Here is a 13,290-nt window from a genome sequence, read left to right as displayed (position 1 = left end):
AGATTATTTAGTGTTCAGTATCTGAGACTTCGGGTTTGGGAATGTAGATACTGCAAACAGGGACAGGCTTATGTGTGTGTGTGTGTGTGTGTGTGTGTTGATGTAGTTCTACTTTGGTCGGAGTGTCAGGGATACGAGCATGCGGGATAACAGCTGCAAGCTTTGCAACACCCTCTCACTCTCTGAGATTCGCAGAATTTAGACGGTTTGGCAGTTTCTCCACACTCCACACTCCACACTCCACAGCCAATCCAAACAACCTGTGGCTACTCCCCCCCCCTTCCTCCCCCGCCCCCCGTCCTTCTCTTATTTATATTAAAGAGAGTCCTGCTTGCGCTGCGTCTCCACACTCAGGACCCACACGCCCACATTCCTGTCCCCCCCCCCCCCCCTCCCCTCCCAGAGGCAGATGGGCTCCCCCGTCTGAGTCAGGCTCTGCTCAAGGTTTCCTCCTCTTACCAGCCAGTGAGTTTTTCTTACCACTGTCGACCCAGGCGTGCTCTTAGAGGGTTCAGGCCCGGATCTCTGTTAAGCTGCAAAGGCTGTGACAATGGCCACTGTAAAAAAAAGCACCATACTGTACAAATTGAACATTGAACCCCCCCACCCCACCCTCCCCTCCATCTCTCACTACATCCCTCTGACATAAAGCTCTTCAGATGCAGATGCTGGATTCGGTTGTGTAAGAGACCAGGCTCCCCGGTTTGGGGCTGCGGGCTGGTTTGAAACAGGAGGAATTAAAATGGCGGACGGGAGTCTTGCTCCGCTTTCGCCGTGGCGGTATTCAGTCGGCGGGATTCCGGGGAGCTGATGTCATCGCGGACCGTCCTTTCGCGATGAGTTAGCGGTCGATTCCTTTCGTTAGAAGAGGGGAACGCTGGCTCAAAGAGGGGAATGCTGTGGTTAGCGCCCCTGCTACTTCGGCGGCGACGGTTTTTCCGCGGTCGAGGCGACGTGGACAGATTTACCCCCTCGCGGCAGGGACCGCTGGTTTGGGTTCGAGCTGGAAGCGGGACGTGGAAGTGACAGATTAATGGCGGGGGGGGCGCGGGTGGAGGGATGGCTCCTTTGAATCCTGGCTGGGTTGTGGGACGGTCGGGGTGGAGTCTCTTTAAGGAGAGGCTGAGCCAGAAGGGCCCGAGGGACGCTGGCGGTTTTAATCTCGCGGGAGGACAGCGCGCTGTCCTGTGACCTCGGGACGACCGGGTCGGAACCTCATGTAACCGCGGCGATTGCTCCTGGCTGTGGGGGGCGGGGCCGGAGACACGGAAGTCTCCTCCTCTTATTTCCGCTTTTATAACTGGCGTTACGGGAATGCTCTCAACAGGATCAGATCTTCGTGCCAGACGTTCACGTTCCTTTAAGATACGGTGTGCCGCTCAGATTGATGAAGTGACCCCTTAGCAGAAGCACAGACAGGACTCTGAGGTTGCTCTTTGCCAGCGTATCTCTACGATCTTTATTTAGTGTTTCCTCCATTAGTACTGCGAAACAGGATCTTCTTTTAAAAGCACGCGGAGCACCATTGTAAATTCTACCGCTGGTCTATTTGTGCGCACCTGGAGATGGAGTTACACTTAATGAACTCGTAAAGCGGAAAGAAGCTGCCAAACCCGTCTGAAATGCGTGCAGGTGTGCTTTCTAGGGAAATCACATCTGCAAAGTTATGCAGACCGTGGTCTAGCTGAGGGATAATGCAGGGGGGGGAAAGGTTATCTACTCGCAGACGTTTGTGTGTCGCATTCTAAGAACGCTCCCCCTTTTGTCCGTTACGTAAGCCCCGTGATTAATGTGTGTACCCCCCACCCGTGCCCCTGCTCCTCACTGCAGATGGAGCTTGAGTAACCTGGGGGGCAAACCCTTTAAAAAGCAGGCCTTTGTGAGAGCCGTCCTGGGATTCGAGGAATTTAGGATCAGCCCCTGAAAGATTGGAAGCCATGAAAAATCCTTTTGTTTTAGGGTCTCTAAGAGGGCTTGGGGTCATTACTCAGTCCTGTGAAGGACAGCGGGCCATCACAGAGAGGTGTAGTGGCTAGGGAAGAGGGGCTGCACCTGGGGAGGGGGGGAGGGGCATGGAGTGGTGTCGCAGCATTACTTAAAATCCTTCGGGAAGGTTGTTATTTACGGTTTGAGTGAGTCTGAAATTGGAATGAATAGCCCAATTTTCTGATATCTACTGCTGTCAAAACATATCTTGTTTTGAAACTATAAAATAACCCTACTGGACTTCAAGGATCACCTGTTCAGACCTCACATTGGTTCTGAGAACCTGGGCGTGTCCAAATTCCCAGAACCCTGTGACTGGTCATCCCCAACCATCGACCCTTAGCCCCATGACCCCTGAAGTGTGACCCCTGAAGTGTGAGGGGCGTGACATTCCTCTCTGAGGTCACGACTTGGTGCTTTATGTACATTATCCAAGGCAGCGTTACTCTTGGGGACAGCTGCTAATGCGCGTGTGAACCGCGTGTAAATTAAGGTGTACGGCCGTAGATGTGGGAGGTCAACCCTGGTTCTCCCACTTCTGCACAACTGATTCCGCAAATTACTTTGTGTACTTGTGCATTTGTTCTTTCTCTGTACAAATAATAAAGGAAGTGAAATGAAAATGAAAAAAGGAAATATAGCACTATGTTAATAACTCAATATGACAATACTGCCATTGCCCCCCGCCCCCCTCAAATCATTGTGGTGCCCCCCTCCCCGCAGAGCGCCAACGTGCAGGTGGAGGACGTGCGCATGCGGGCCATCCTGGGGGTGCAGAAGCGGCGCGTCCCGGTGACGGAGGGGTACGTGGAGGTGAAGCTCGGCGGGAAGTGGAAGCAGCTGTGCGACGAGAAGTGGACCCTGATGAACAGCCGGGTCATCTGCGGGATGTTCGGCTTCCCCAGCGAGAAGAAGCACAACCCCCGCGCCTACAAGTGAGTGGCCACGCCCCGGCCCCGCCCGCTTACCCCCCCCCCCCCCACCCCCACCACCACCGCGGAGAGCTCTGGCTTCGCCTCTGTTTCTACCGCTCGGGCAGTTAGACGTGTTCACCTGCTCACGCAGCAGAAGCAGAGACCCAGAGGATGTTAAAGACCAGGGGGGGTATCTGCTCGCGAAGCAGGATTGCTGGGTTAACTGGATAACAGTACTGAGTAAAACCCGGAACGGCTACTTTTAATTCAGTCCACGTTCCAGATTCGGAAAGGCTCCCGGTTTTAATCAGTGCAGTTGTCCAGGTAATGCAGTGGTACTTCATAAGAATCATAAAAACAGACAGACCATTGTTCAAATCCTTTTCAACCAAATTGTACACATCCTTAACCTATTTTAAATGTTATTTTCTTTTCCTTGTAATCCGAAATGCCCAGTTATATTCATTAGCAAGCCTCATTGATGGAGCCCTTTGTCAGTTAGGCAGTTTTACGCTGAGTAAAACCCGGAACAGCTCTTTTTACTTCAGTCCATGTTCCGGATTTGGGAGGGTTCCGGGTTTTACTCGGTGCAGTTATCCAGCTAATGCAGTAACCCTGCTTTGTGAAACAGGCCCCAGGCCTGGCACAGTGTTAGGCAGTGGGCACAACATCAGGCCCAGATGGGCTCTCCTTACAACATTGCATTCTTGTGCTATTTTGTTCATCAGAAAAGCATTCCAGTCCTGGTCTGTGTCCTTTAGCAGTGGTGGTAGGGATGGGGGGGGGCGGGGGGCGGAGGGTGGGGGGATGGGGGGGGGGGTGTTCGGAGGTTCCGTTCTGAACAGCAGCTATGTCCCTGCGACTCCGTCCAAAATTCTGAAGGCAGTAATCCCGCGTTACATAAACAGCACTCTTTCACAGGAAGTTGCATCACTGTTGTTTCCTTGGCAAAGGACAAAATGCTGAAGTCTGCCATTTAAGGGCTTTGATCCTCCTGTGACATTCCGCTGGCCAGTATTTTAGGTCACTTAAACTGTGCCACCGAGCACTTGTATGTCTAAACCAACCAATATGCACAGGTAAAACACATGAATGAATACTGTGCATATGAGAAAATGGTTGTTTCAAAAACTGAATAGTCCACAATGCTGCATGGCCACACTCAAAAAAACGAAAAGTTGTTTACACCAAGTTAGAGAATGTTCCAAGCGCATGTCTCCATGCTCTTCCTGTGGTCCCCTCAGAAAATCATTTTTCAATAAGCTGTCATCTTTAATATTATATGTTATATCTATTCCCGGCTTTAATGAGCCTGGGTCTCCTGCTGTTGGGCCTTCAGGCTCCAAACCCCTACATTCCATAAGGCTCTCGTCATGCCCGACCGTTCGACTCCAGCGGTGCTTCAGGAAGCCGTCCGCCGAGCAGGGCTTAGATTTCCTATCCACCAGAGAGTGGCCGCATATCTTCAGATTGAGGAAAGATAAAAATCAAAATGGCTGCCCTGCAGAACCATGAAATGGACTGTGGAGAGTGAGAAGGTCTGGAAGGTCTGTCCCTCGCCCTCTGTTTTTTTTAATACGAGTTCTCCTCAATTCCTGTGTTCTCCTCCTGAATTCCACCCTTCTATGAAAGTTTTCTTAGGCCGGCAAGTTGTTTGTGGGTAAATACTATTTTCAAACACAGCTGGTACTGTTCTAGAAAAAGGATACGGGCGAAAGCAGCTCAGACTACAGCTGGTACGGTCATCGAGACACTTACGGGTAGGTACAATTCAAACACAGACGGTACAGTCATAGAAACGGGTGGGTTTTAAAACACCTTGTGAGAAATGAAATGCTCACTGTTTCCTTCTGAGGCAGGCTTCTCTCTGAGGGGGCGGAGCCAGAGGTGGGGCTATATGAGCTGATACACAGGACAAACTGTCACTTCTTGCTCTGGCCTGAGAAACAGACACTCTCCTCTGTTCAGTCTGAGCACCTGACATTTTTGTCCCTAATATAGTTTCAGTCAGTCTTAACAATTTTCCATGTTGCACAAAACACGTGTTTGTCCAGCCACTGTACTTGTAAAAACTGCGTACAAACAAATAGAGCAGTAAAAAAGAGAAATGCCTTCTTAGTTCCACAACTCAAAGTGAAGGACAAAGTACAAATGCGTGTGTGTGTCGTTCGCTCTCTAGCTCTCCAGAAAAAAAAGGATTATGCTTCACGCTCATGACAGAGAACCATATCTCTGAGAAACAGAGCAGTTTCCCAGCACTTTCCCGTCCTGTTGTAGTTCACGGTGTAGCCAAGCTGACTTTCCACCGTCCGGGTCCAGAGAGGTCTGTTTTCCATCAAACGGTTTTTCCGGAGCAGCTGCTGTCTAAATCGAAACGGGGGGGGGGGGGGGGGGGTGACGTGCTCTTCTTTTTCTCTTCTGCACGTCGACCATGAAAACGCTGCCATGCAACCCTGTGCTGAATTCCGTGAGAAATGTTTTCTGAGTCAACAGCAAGCGAACGCCACAAACTTAGCCTAGCGTCTTGTACAGCCCATTCATCTTGCTATCAAGAAAAAAAACCGCTTGTTTATAAACTGATGTTTATCGCAGTGGACTGAAGGCCTGCGTTGTTGGTGTGGCTGGGTCACGCAGCTACAGTGCTGCCCTTAAATCGTTACTCCACCTGAGTCATTGTGTGGGCGTGGCCAGATTTTTCTGTCCGATGCAATTCTATTTAATTTTTTTAGTACTTTTTACAGAGACACAGTCACAAAGACGATTTATGGTGGAATTGGAAAAGAAAATTGGCAAAAAAACCAGGCCCACAAAATAAGCAAGAGAGGAAAAACTACCCAGCAGGAAGAAAATTCATAGTATATAATTAATAAATATATTATATATTATGAGATACTAGCCATTGATTTTTTCCTTCCCATACATCTTTAAGAAAAGGACTGACTAAAGTGGTGTGTTTTGTGCTCACACAAAGGAGCAATAGGTCAGTTTAATCCCCATCTAGTGTCCACAAGGGAGAACTGCATTCCCAACCCAAAGCATGGCACCGCCTCGCTAGTTGGTCTCGATCGAAACTCCATCCCCAGGAGTGGTTGCCAGGTAACAACCTGTGTCATTGTGTACCTTGATGGTACAGTGCTGAACGCAGTGTGATGAGAAGCTGGCCATTGCAGCATCCAAAATGTCAACCGATGAATCTTACATTGGACAAGTAATGAATAATATCTTTATGCAGCAACTTTGAAATATATTATAACAATGCATTAGCTACTCAGATTGCGAGCGGTATGATTTGCCGTATGTGGGCTAGCTGTGTGTGGTCTTGTTCGATATGCACGTAGACTAACGTCAGCTATGACAGAACGATAGCTGGACAGCTAACGTTAGCATTCTTCATTGTTTATGCAGCTTGCGGAATCACTTCCCAGCTGGTTGGGCTTAGCTGGCTCTCTGGTGTAGCCGAGCGCTTACCAACAAAGTCAGCCAGTTCCTCACTGTGACTCTAACTGTGCGTCTGAAGCCTGAACATGCAGGGAGATTACTCCATAAAACACTGAAAATATTGATTGAGAAATTACATATAGGAAAGCATTTTACTGCTAGAACTGATTGTACTACGTCTGAACGGTTTGTGCGTTAGATAACCTCAGATAACAGTTCAATAGTATCAATAATAATAGTGATAATTATAAGAATAACAATATTGATCAGAACAATGACACGAAGATAAGCAACACAAACTGTAAGGACAGTGATAACATCAACCAACCAAATCTACTCTGACCCACCCCCCCATCCCCCCCATACAGAAAAACCGATAGACCAGGACAAACACAACATTGTGTGTGTGTGTGTTTTCAGGGTGTACGCGCGCAGGAGGAAGATCAGTTATTGGGGTCACTCTGTGAACTGCACGGGGAACGAGGCGCACCTGTCGGTGTGCAGGCTGGGACCCCCGCTCACGCTGAAGGGGAACAGCACCTGCACCGGGACCCCCGTGGTGGCCAGCTGTGTTCCGGGGAGAGCCTTCGCCCCCACGCCCATGACTGGCTTCAGGAAGGCCTACAGGCCGGAGGTAGGCCTTTCTCACACACACACACACACACACACACTCTCTCGCACATACACACACAGACACGCACACACACACACACACACACACACACACCACAGTCAGACCCATGTCCAGCCCAGCTGCGTGCAGCCATGTTTACCTGAGGGCAAGAACATGCCATCTCGCTGCTTCTGGCACAAACTCCAGATTCACAGATAATAACAAGAAGAGGAAGAGGATTCACGGCTCTGTGAGGTAAAATGAAACAGGGAGACACACAGGAAGTTCAGATCTTTACAAGAGACAAGAGAGAAAGAGACACAGTTATGAATTAATTAATGAATCATTGCATTTATATAGCACTTTTACGAACGCTTACAGTGATAAGTGGGAATTCACCTCACCCACCACCAATGTGTAGCACCCACCTGGGTGATGCACGGCAGCCATTTTGCGCCAGAAGGCTCACCACACATTAGCTGAGGTGGAGAGGGAGAGAACATTTTTTAGCCAATTAAATCAGGGGATGATTAGGCGGCAAGTTCGAGAGAGCCAGGTTGGGAACTTAGCCAGGACAAACGTGAGTTTATGAAGAAAGCCAATCCCAATAAAAGCGTGGCAATATTTCACACAGGTGCTGTATGGATAGCCTGCCCTGTGTCTGCTGCATGTTACCTCTCACCTCTTACATCAACTTACCTCACAGTGTACACACAAACACAGGCATACACTCAAAATACACACTCACAACGGTTTCCTCTCAATACATGCAAGAAACCACACATTTGCACACACATACCAACCTACAGTACACACACACACAGACGTGCAGACATACACACGCACACATGCACACACGCATGCGCACACACATGCATTTTTTCCACATGCATTATTTAAACATTCTTGCCCTTCACTCTGCAATGAACCCTTTCTGTATGTCAAACGCCTGTCCGGTCGGCTTTTGTAAATATCTCGTTCAGTTGCGCGCATGTTTATAGAGTTTCTTGCCGAAGTTCTCGTGACAATACCGCCGCCGTGTATTCGTCCTCTCCAGCCCAACTGCCGATGTGTTCCGTTTACGCTTGGATGACGAATGGCCTCTCCAACCCCGGGAGAGACTCACGCTTATTTTTTCTGTTCAAGTAAACATTTTATTGAGACGCGCGGCCAAGGAATTCGCCGCTGACATCATTTCCACCGTTAGCATTATGCGCGAGTTGCGAATCCGAGCTTCTCCTGTCTGCCTTGCCTTTAACGGAGGAAGTCTTCTTCACTGACCTGCTCATGTAACACGGCTACTTAATGACTGTACCTATTTAACTCGAACGGCTACAGCTAACACGCATCTATACGCGTTAATGAATAATAGAGTGAAAACATTCACTGGTCTGAATCAGAATACTGTGAAATCCAGAAAAACATCTGAGCAAAGTGGAACAATTCAAAACAATCCATATTCAGTGCAGTCCATAAATATTTGGCCAATGACACAGTTTTAGTTGTTCTGGCTTTGTAGACAGCACACTGGGTTTGAAACGAAACAATAACTATGAGGTAAAGAGCAGACTGTCGGCTTTAATTTGAGTATATTTACATCCGTATTCAAGTGAACCATGTAGGCATTTCAGCCCTTTTTATTCATAATCCCCCCATTTTTAGGGGACTAAAAGTAATTAGACAGTTGGCCGCTCAACTGTTTATTGGCCAGCTGTGTGCAGTAAATACTTTCAAATTGAAGCTGACAGTTTGTACTTTAACCTCATATTCACTGTTCTATTTCAAAGCCAATGTGCTGTCTACAAAGCCAAAACAACTAATATTTTGGCACTGTCCAAATACTGCACTGTAATGCCATAACAATTTTAAACAATCCTTATTATTCCAGAACAAGTACATTCTGAGCAGTCCAGAACAATTCTGAACAATCCAGAAAAATACAAATTATTCGGAAGAATCCGGATTAATACAGAAGGTAGTGTGAGTGAAAGGCCGTCCTGAGTAAACCCCACACTGATTCAGTGGTCTGGGGTCCGGTAGCTTTACGCAGTGCGGCAGGCATGTACATTAGATCTTGGGGGGAAGGGGGTTCCCCTCGAGCCCGCCATAGGAATGGGATCTCCATGGAAACCGTGCGCACAGGAAATGCTCTGCTTCACCGATCCTGCGCGCTCACTTCAGAACTGAGCGTACCGAGCGCTCGCGCCGTTTTAGTGTCTTTTTTGGGCGACCTCTCGGGTTTTCATCCAGCGTGCACTTCCAGGACGTCAGGTTTTCTGGGAACACGGCGTGTTCAGTGTGAGACGGAGGAAGCGCGGGCCAAGTCAGTGGCTCTTAGAATCAAGGCAGATTTATAGGTTCTTGGCGCGTCCAGCCAGGCAGTTTCCCCTGCTATGATGTCCGTCTGAAGCCAACTTATGTTGGCTTGAAACTCTTATTTTTGAAGAAAGAACAAAACAACATTAACCGCACAGTGCTGTCTATCCCCTTCCAGGGCTCTGTGCTAACATTTTTTCCAAGGAGCACATGTGGACCTAAGTCGAAAACATTCGGTAGATGTGCTCCTAAATTATTTTGAAATTATTTTTCCAGTTAGCACGCATCAATTTTCTGGAACAAATGCTTCTAAAATGGGAACACTATAGAGCCCAGCACAGTGTTCTCACTACTGACACTTGCTGTTAAACGAAACCATGAATAAACATTTTAGAGTGGTACAGGTGGTAAAAATTAGATCAGCACTACTTATTACTTTGCACAGATTGTCCCAAAAGCAAAAATAAGTGTATTTGCATGAGATTTATAGGGACTAATTCATTTTTACACATTATAAATTACATTCTGTTACACATTTACTGTGATGAAATGTTTGGTTTGTGATATTCCAGAACTCCGTGACCATCCAGTGCTGTTCCCTGAGATCTGCTCTCTGTGTGGAGATATTTCACCAATTTTTCCTCATTATAGCAGGAGGCAGGGCTGCAGATAGGGGGGGGCAATGGAGACATTTTGCCCCGGGCCCAGGCCCGAGGGGGGGGCCCACAATATGGGGCGGAACTATTTTTAATTTGTTACAAAATATATTTGGGGGGTGGGGGGGGTGCTGAGAATTCATTGCTATGACACTGGCAGAAGGGAAGATAAGACTGCATGTGGACTCAGTATTCAGAGCAAAGGTAGATCATTCAGTTTACTGCTCATATTCAAATTTCTGGCTTTTAGATACATGGCTGTTAAACATGGCCTCTCCTTATTTTGAGATTTGGTCACATGGTGAGCTAGAGAACACATACACCTTGCCTTGTGCATTTAAACTACTGTACAATATGTGCACACCACATCTCACATGAGACTTTGAAGGATTCATTTGGGAGTTATATTTGACCTGCTGAAGGCCTGCTGGGTGAAACATAGTGACTGTAAAATAGATTGATCGCCCACACTTATCCAAACATCAGTAAAATGTGACCCCCCATAAACTGTTGTTCTAACAGTTAAAAGCATTCCTGTGATTTCGTAGCCAGGGCTGCACCTGCCGTGAGCACAGAGGTCAGAGGTCAAAAGGTCACTTTTCCCTTGGCTTTTACTGCCCACCTCTCCTCTGCCTGACCCCCTGGCCCCTCCCCTGACCGTGAAGTCACCTTCCTGCTCTGTGATTGGCCTGCCATTCAGAGTGAAATGAGTTTCCTTTTGCAAAGCCCTGTCTGGGCTACATCTGTTGCTATACCCCTATAAAACACATTATAAAACTCATTCGCTACTTAAAGTGCTATATGCTGAATCTCCCTCTAGCACCATTATGGCACTTTGCCTAATGTTGTAAGATTATGTTTTAACATCGCTACTTTAAGTTACTTTTAATCCTGAAGATTTGGCATCAGTTCTGCTCCTTGGCCAAACCATCGTGTCTGCTCTTATGTAAGCTGCTCTGGATAAGAGCATCTGCTGACTGCCTAAATGTTTATATTAAGTACTTACTAAATATTTGAACAAAACAGAAGTATCCTTGGCCTTTAAAAAATGCCTTGTAAGCTGGTGTTTACGTTAGAAATTCCAATAAACCTAAAACACGTCACGGTACTGTAACTCCACTTACGGTGTCCGAGCTCACTCTTCTGACTCCCAGTCGCCCTCTGACCCTGCACTGACCCCGCTGCTCCGGTCTCCACAGCAACCGCTGGTGCGTCTGAAGGGCGGAGCCCTGGTGGGGGAGGGGCGCGTGGAGGTGCTGAAGAGCGGCGAGTGGGGCACCGTCTGCGACGACAACTGGGGCATCCAGTCGGCCACCGTGGTGTGCCGGGAGCTGGGCTTCGGCACCGCCAAGGAGGCCCTGACGGGGGGCCGGCTGGGACAAGGTAACCCCGCCCCTCTGTCTAACCCCGCCCCCCCCCCCCTCCCCTCTTGCGTCTCTCTTGGGAGTCCAGGCTGGAAGAGCTCAACTGTAACTCTTTTAATTGTAACGCATCCTCAGGATTACGTGAAGGTGCTGTTCTTGCCAGCAAGAAGGTGGGAAGGATGGCTCTTGTCCGTCTCTGTAAGAATGAACAATGCATTTTGAAAACTTGGCGTTTGTGTGAAAGGTGAGAAATTAACAGTGTATTTTAGTGCGTTACATAAATGACATGGCGCTTATGAACAGGGGTGGGAGGGGCCAGGCCATGGTGTAGTGGGGTTCTGTGGGGGTGGGAGTTCTACGGGTACAGGGTTCTATCTATGGTTGTGGTGTTCTGTGGTCAGAATGGACAGCCTCCTGATAGCAGTTGTTCTGCATCACTAAGCAGCAGTCCTGCACTTCCTGACTGTGAGACTGTGAGTCACAGGGCCAGTCTGCAGGCCTGAGAGGATGTGCTGTGGCTGAGGGTGAGCCAGCAGCCGTCAGGCGAGACAGAGCGCCTGCCAGCCATATGCAGAGAGCGGACACCTGTGAGCCAGTCTGTGCTAGCCTCGGCCACAGAACACAGAGCATGAAGGTGTGCGCCTGACTGCGGTGTGTGGCCAGTGTGTGTGTGTTGGGGGGGGGGGTTTAGTGTGTGTGCGTGTGTGTGTCTGTCTGTGTGTGTGTGTGTAGAAGGGGAAGGGTGTGTGTTTGTGAGTGTGTGTGTTGGGGGGTGGGGGTGTTTAGTGTGTGTGCGTGTGTGTGTGTGTGTGTGTAGAAGGGGAGGGGGGTGTGTGTTTGTGAGTGTGTGTTGGGGGGGGTGGGGTGGGGGGGGGTGTTTAGTGTGTGTGTGGAGAGGGGGCTTGTAGGCCTTTGCTCAGGTCTTTCAGTGAGTGACATCTGGCAGTCAGAGAATACAGACAAATAACTGCAAAGCAGAGTGAGAAAAACAACATGTTTGTTCTCAAAAAAAGAGAGCTCCTTGGAATAAATCCTCAAATGGCCTTGGAAACCATCTGAATCGTGTAACCAGCAGTGCTTCCAGGGGACCTTCACTGGGAGAACACGCCATAAACGCTCTTCCTGTGAGGCCGACAGAGCTGTTCGGCATATGTCTCTGCGTCAGTGCCAGAGGGAACAGTGTGCCCCTTGCGCTGCCTCCAACACGTAACTCCCTCCATTACTGTGGATTTAAAAACCCGTTTCATTTAGTCCAGACCCCAACTCCCACCTAAGTCCAAACTCACTTAGTCCAAACCCCAACTTTCTCACACTGTGGATTTAAAACCTGTTTCACTTAGTCCAGATGCCAACTCCCACCATTACTGTGGATTTAAAATGTGTTTCACTTAGTCCAGACCCCAACTCCCTCCATTACTGTGGATTTAAAACTAATTTCACTTAGGCCAAACCCCAACTCCCTCTATTACTGTGGATTTAAAACGTGTTTCACTTAGTCCAGACCCCAACTCCCTCCATTACTGTGGATTTAAAACTAATTTAACTTAGTCCAAACCCCAACTCCCTCTATTACTGTGGATTTAAATCCGGTGTCACTTAGTCCAAACCCCAACTCCCTCCCTACAGCAATCTGAAGCGCGCCACACCACCAGGTGTGCTCCCAACAATCAAAATCATCACACGGTAATTTATTGTAGAGATTAATGACTTGGTTTTATACACGCTTTGCCTGTTCCCCTGCAGGAATGGGCCCGGTGCACATGAACGAGGTGGAGTGCTCCGGGTTCGAGAAGTCCGTCACAGAGTGCTTCTTCAACAGGGACTCTCTGGGCTGCAGCCATGAGGAGGACGCGGGCGTGAGGTGCAACGTGCCCGCCATGGGCTTCCATCAGCGGGTGAGCGCGCGCCACTGCATCCACGCTGACTGCACCACCCTACAGACTGCTAAACACTACAGACTGCACCACCCTAGAGACTACTACCCTATACAGACTGCTAAACAC

The 13,290-nt window shown here is 48.7% G+C and overlaps 1 protein-coding gene across 1 annotated transcript in view; it reads left to right on the top strand.

The window, feature by feature from the left end:
* The window catches only part of LOC135240143 (lysyl oxidase homolog 2B-like), a 44,308-nt gene that overhangs the window by 19,933 nt on the left and 11,085 nt on the right, over positions 1-13,290 (top strand). Inside the window, exons 4-7 of the mRNA XM_064309450.1 lie at positions 2,710-2,921; positions 6,759-6,972; positions 11,123-11,306; positions 13,031-13,182. Of these exons, the coding sequence (XP_064165520.1) occupies positions 2,710-2,921; positions 6,759-6,972; positions 11,123-11,306; positions 13,031-13,182 (762 nt within the window). The remainder of the gene's footprint in view (positions 1-2,709; positions 2,922-6,758; positions 6,973-11,122; positions 11,307-13,030; positions 13,183-13,290) is intronic.

The sequence above is a fragment of the Anguilla rostrata genome, chromosome 14, assembly GCF_018555375.3.
Source record: "Anguilla rostrata isolate EN2019 chromosome 14, ASM1855537v3, whole genome shotgun sequence".
NCBI classification, from domain to species: domain Eukaryota; kingdom Metazoa; phylum Chordata; class Actinopteri; order Anguilliformes; family Anguillidae; genus Anguilla; species Anguilla rostrata.
Note: the sequence above shows the minus strand (reverse complement) of the source record. Positions and strands in the feature narration are given on the sequence as shown.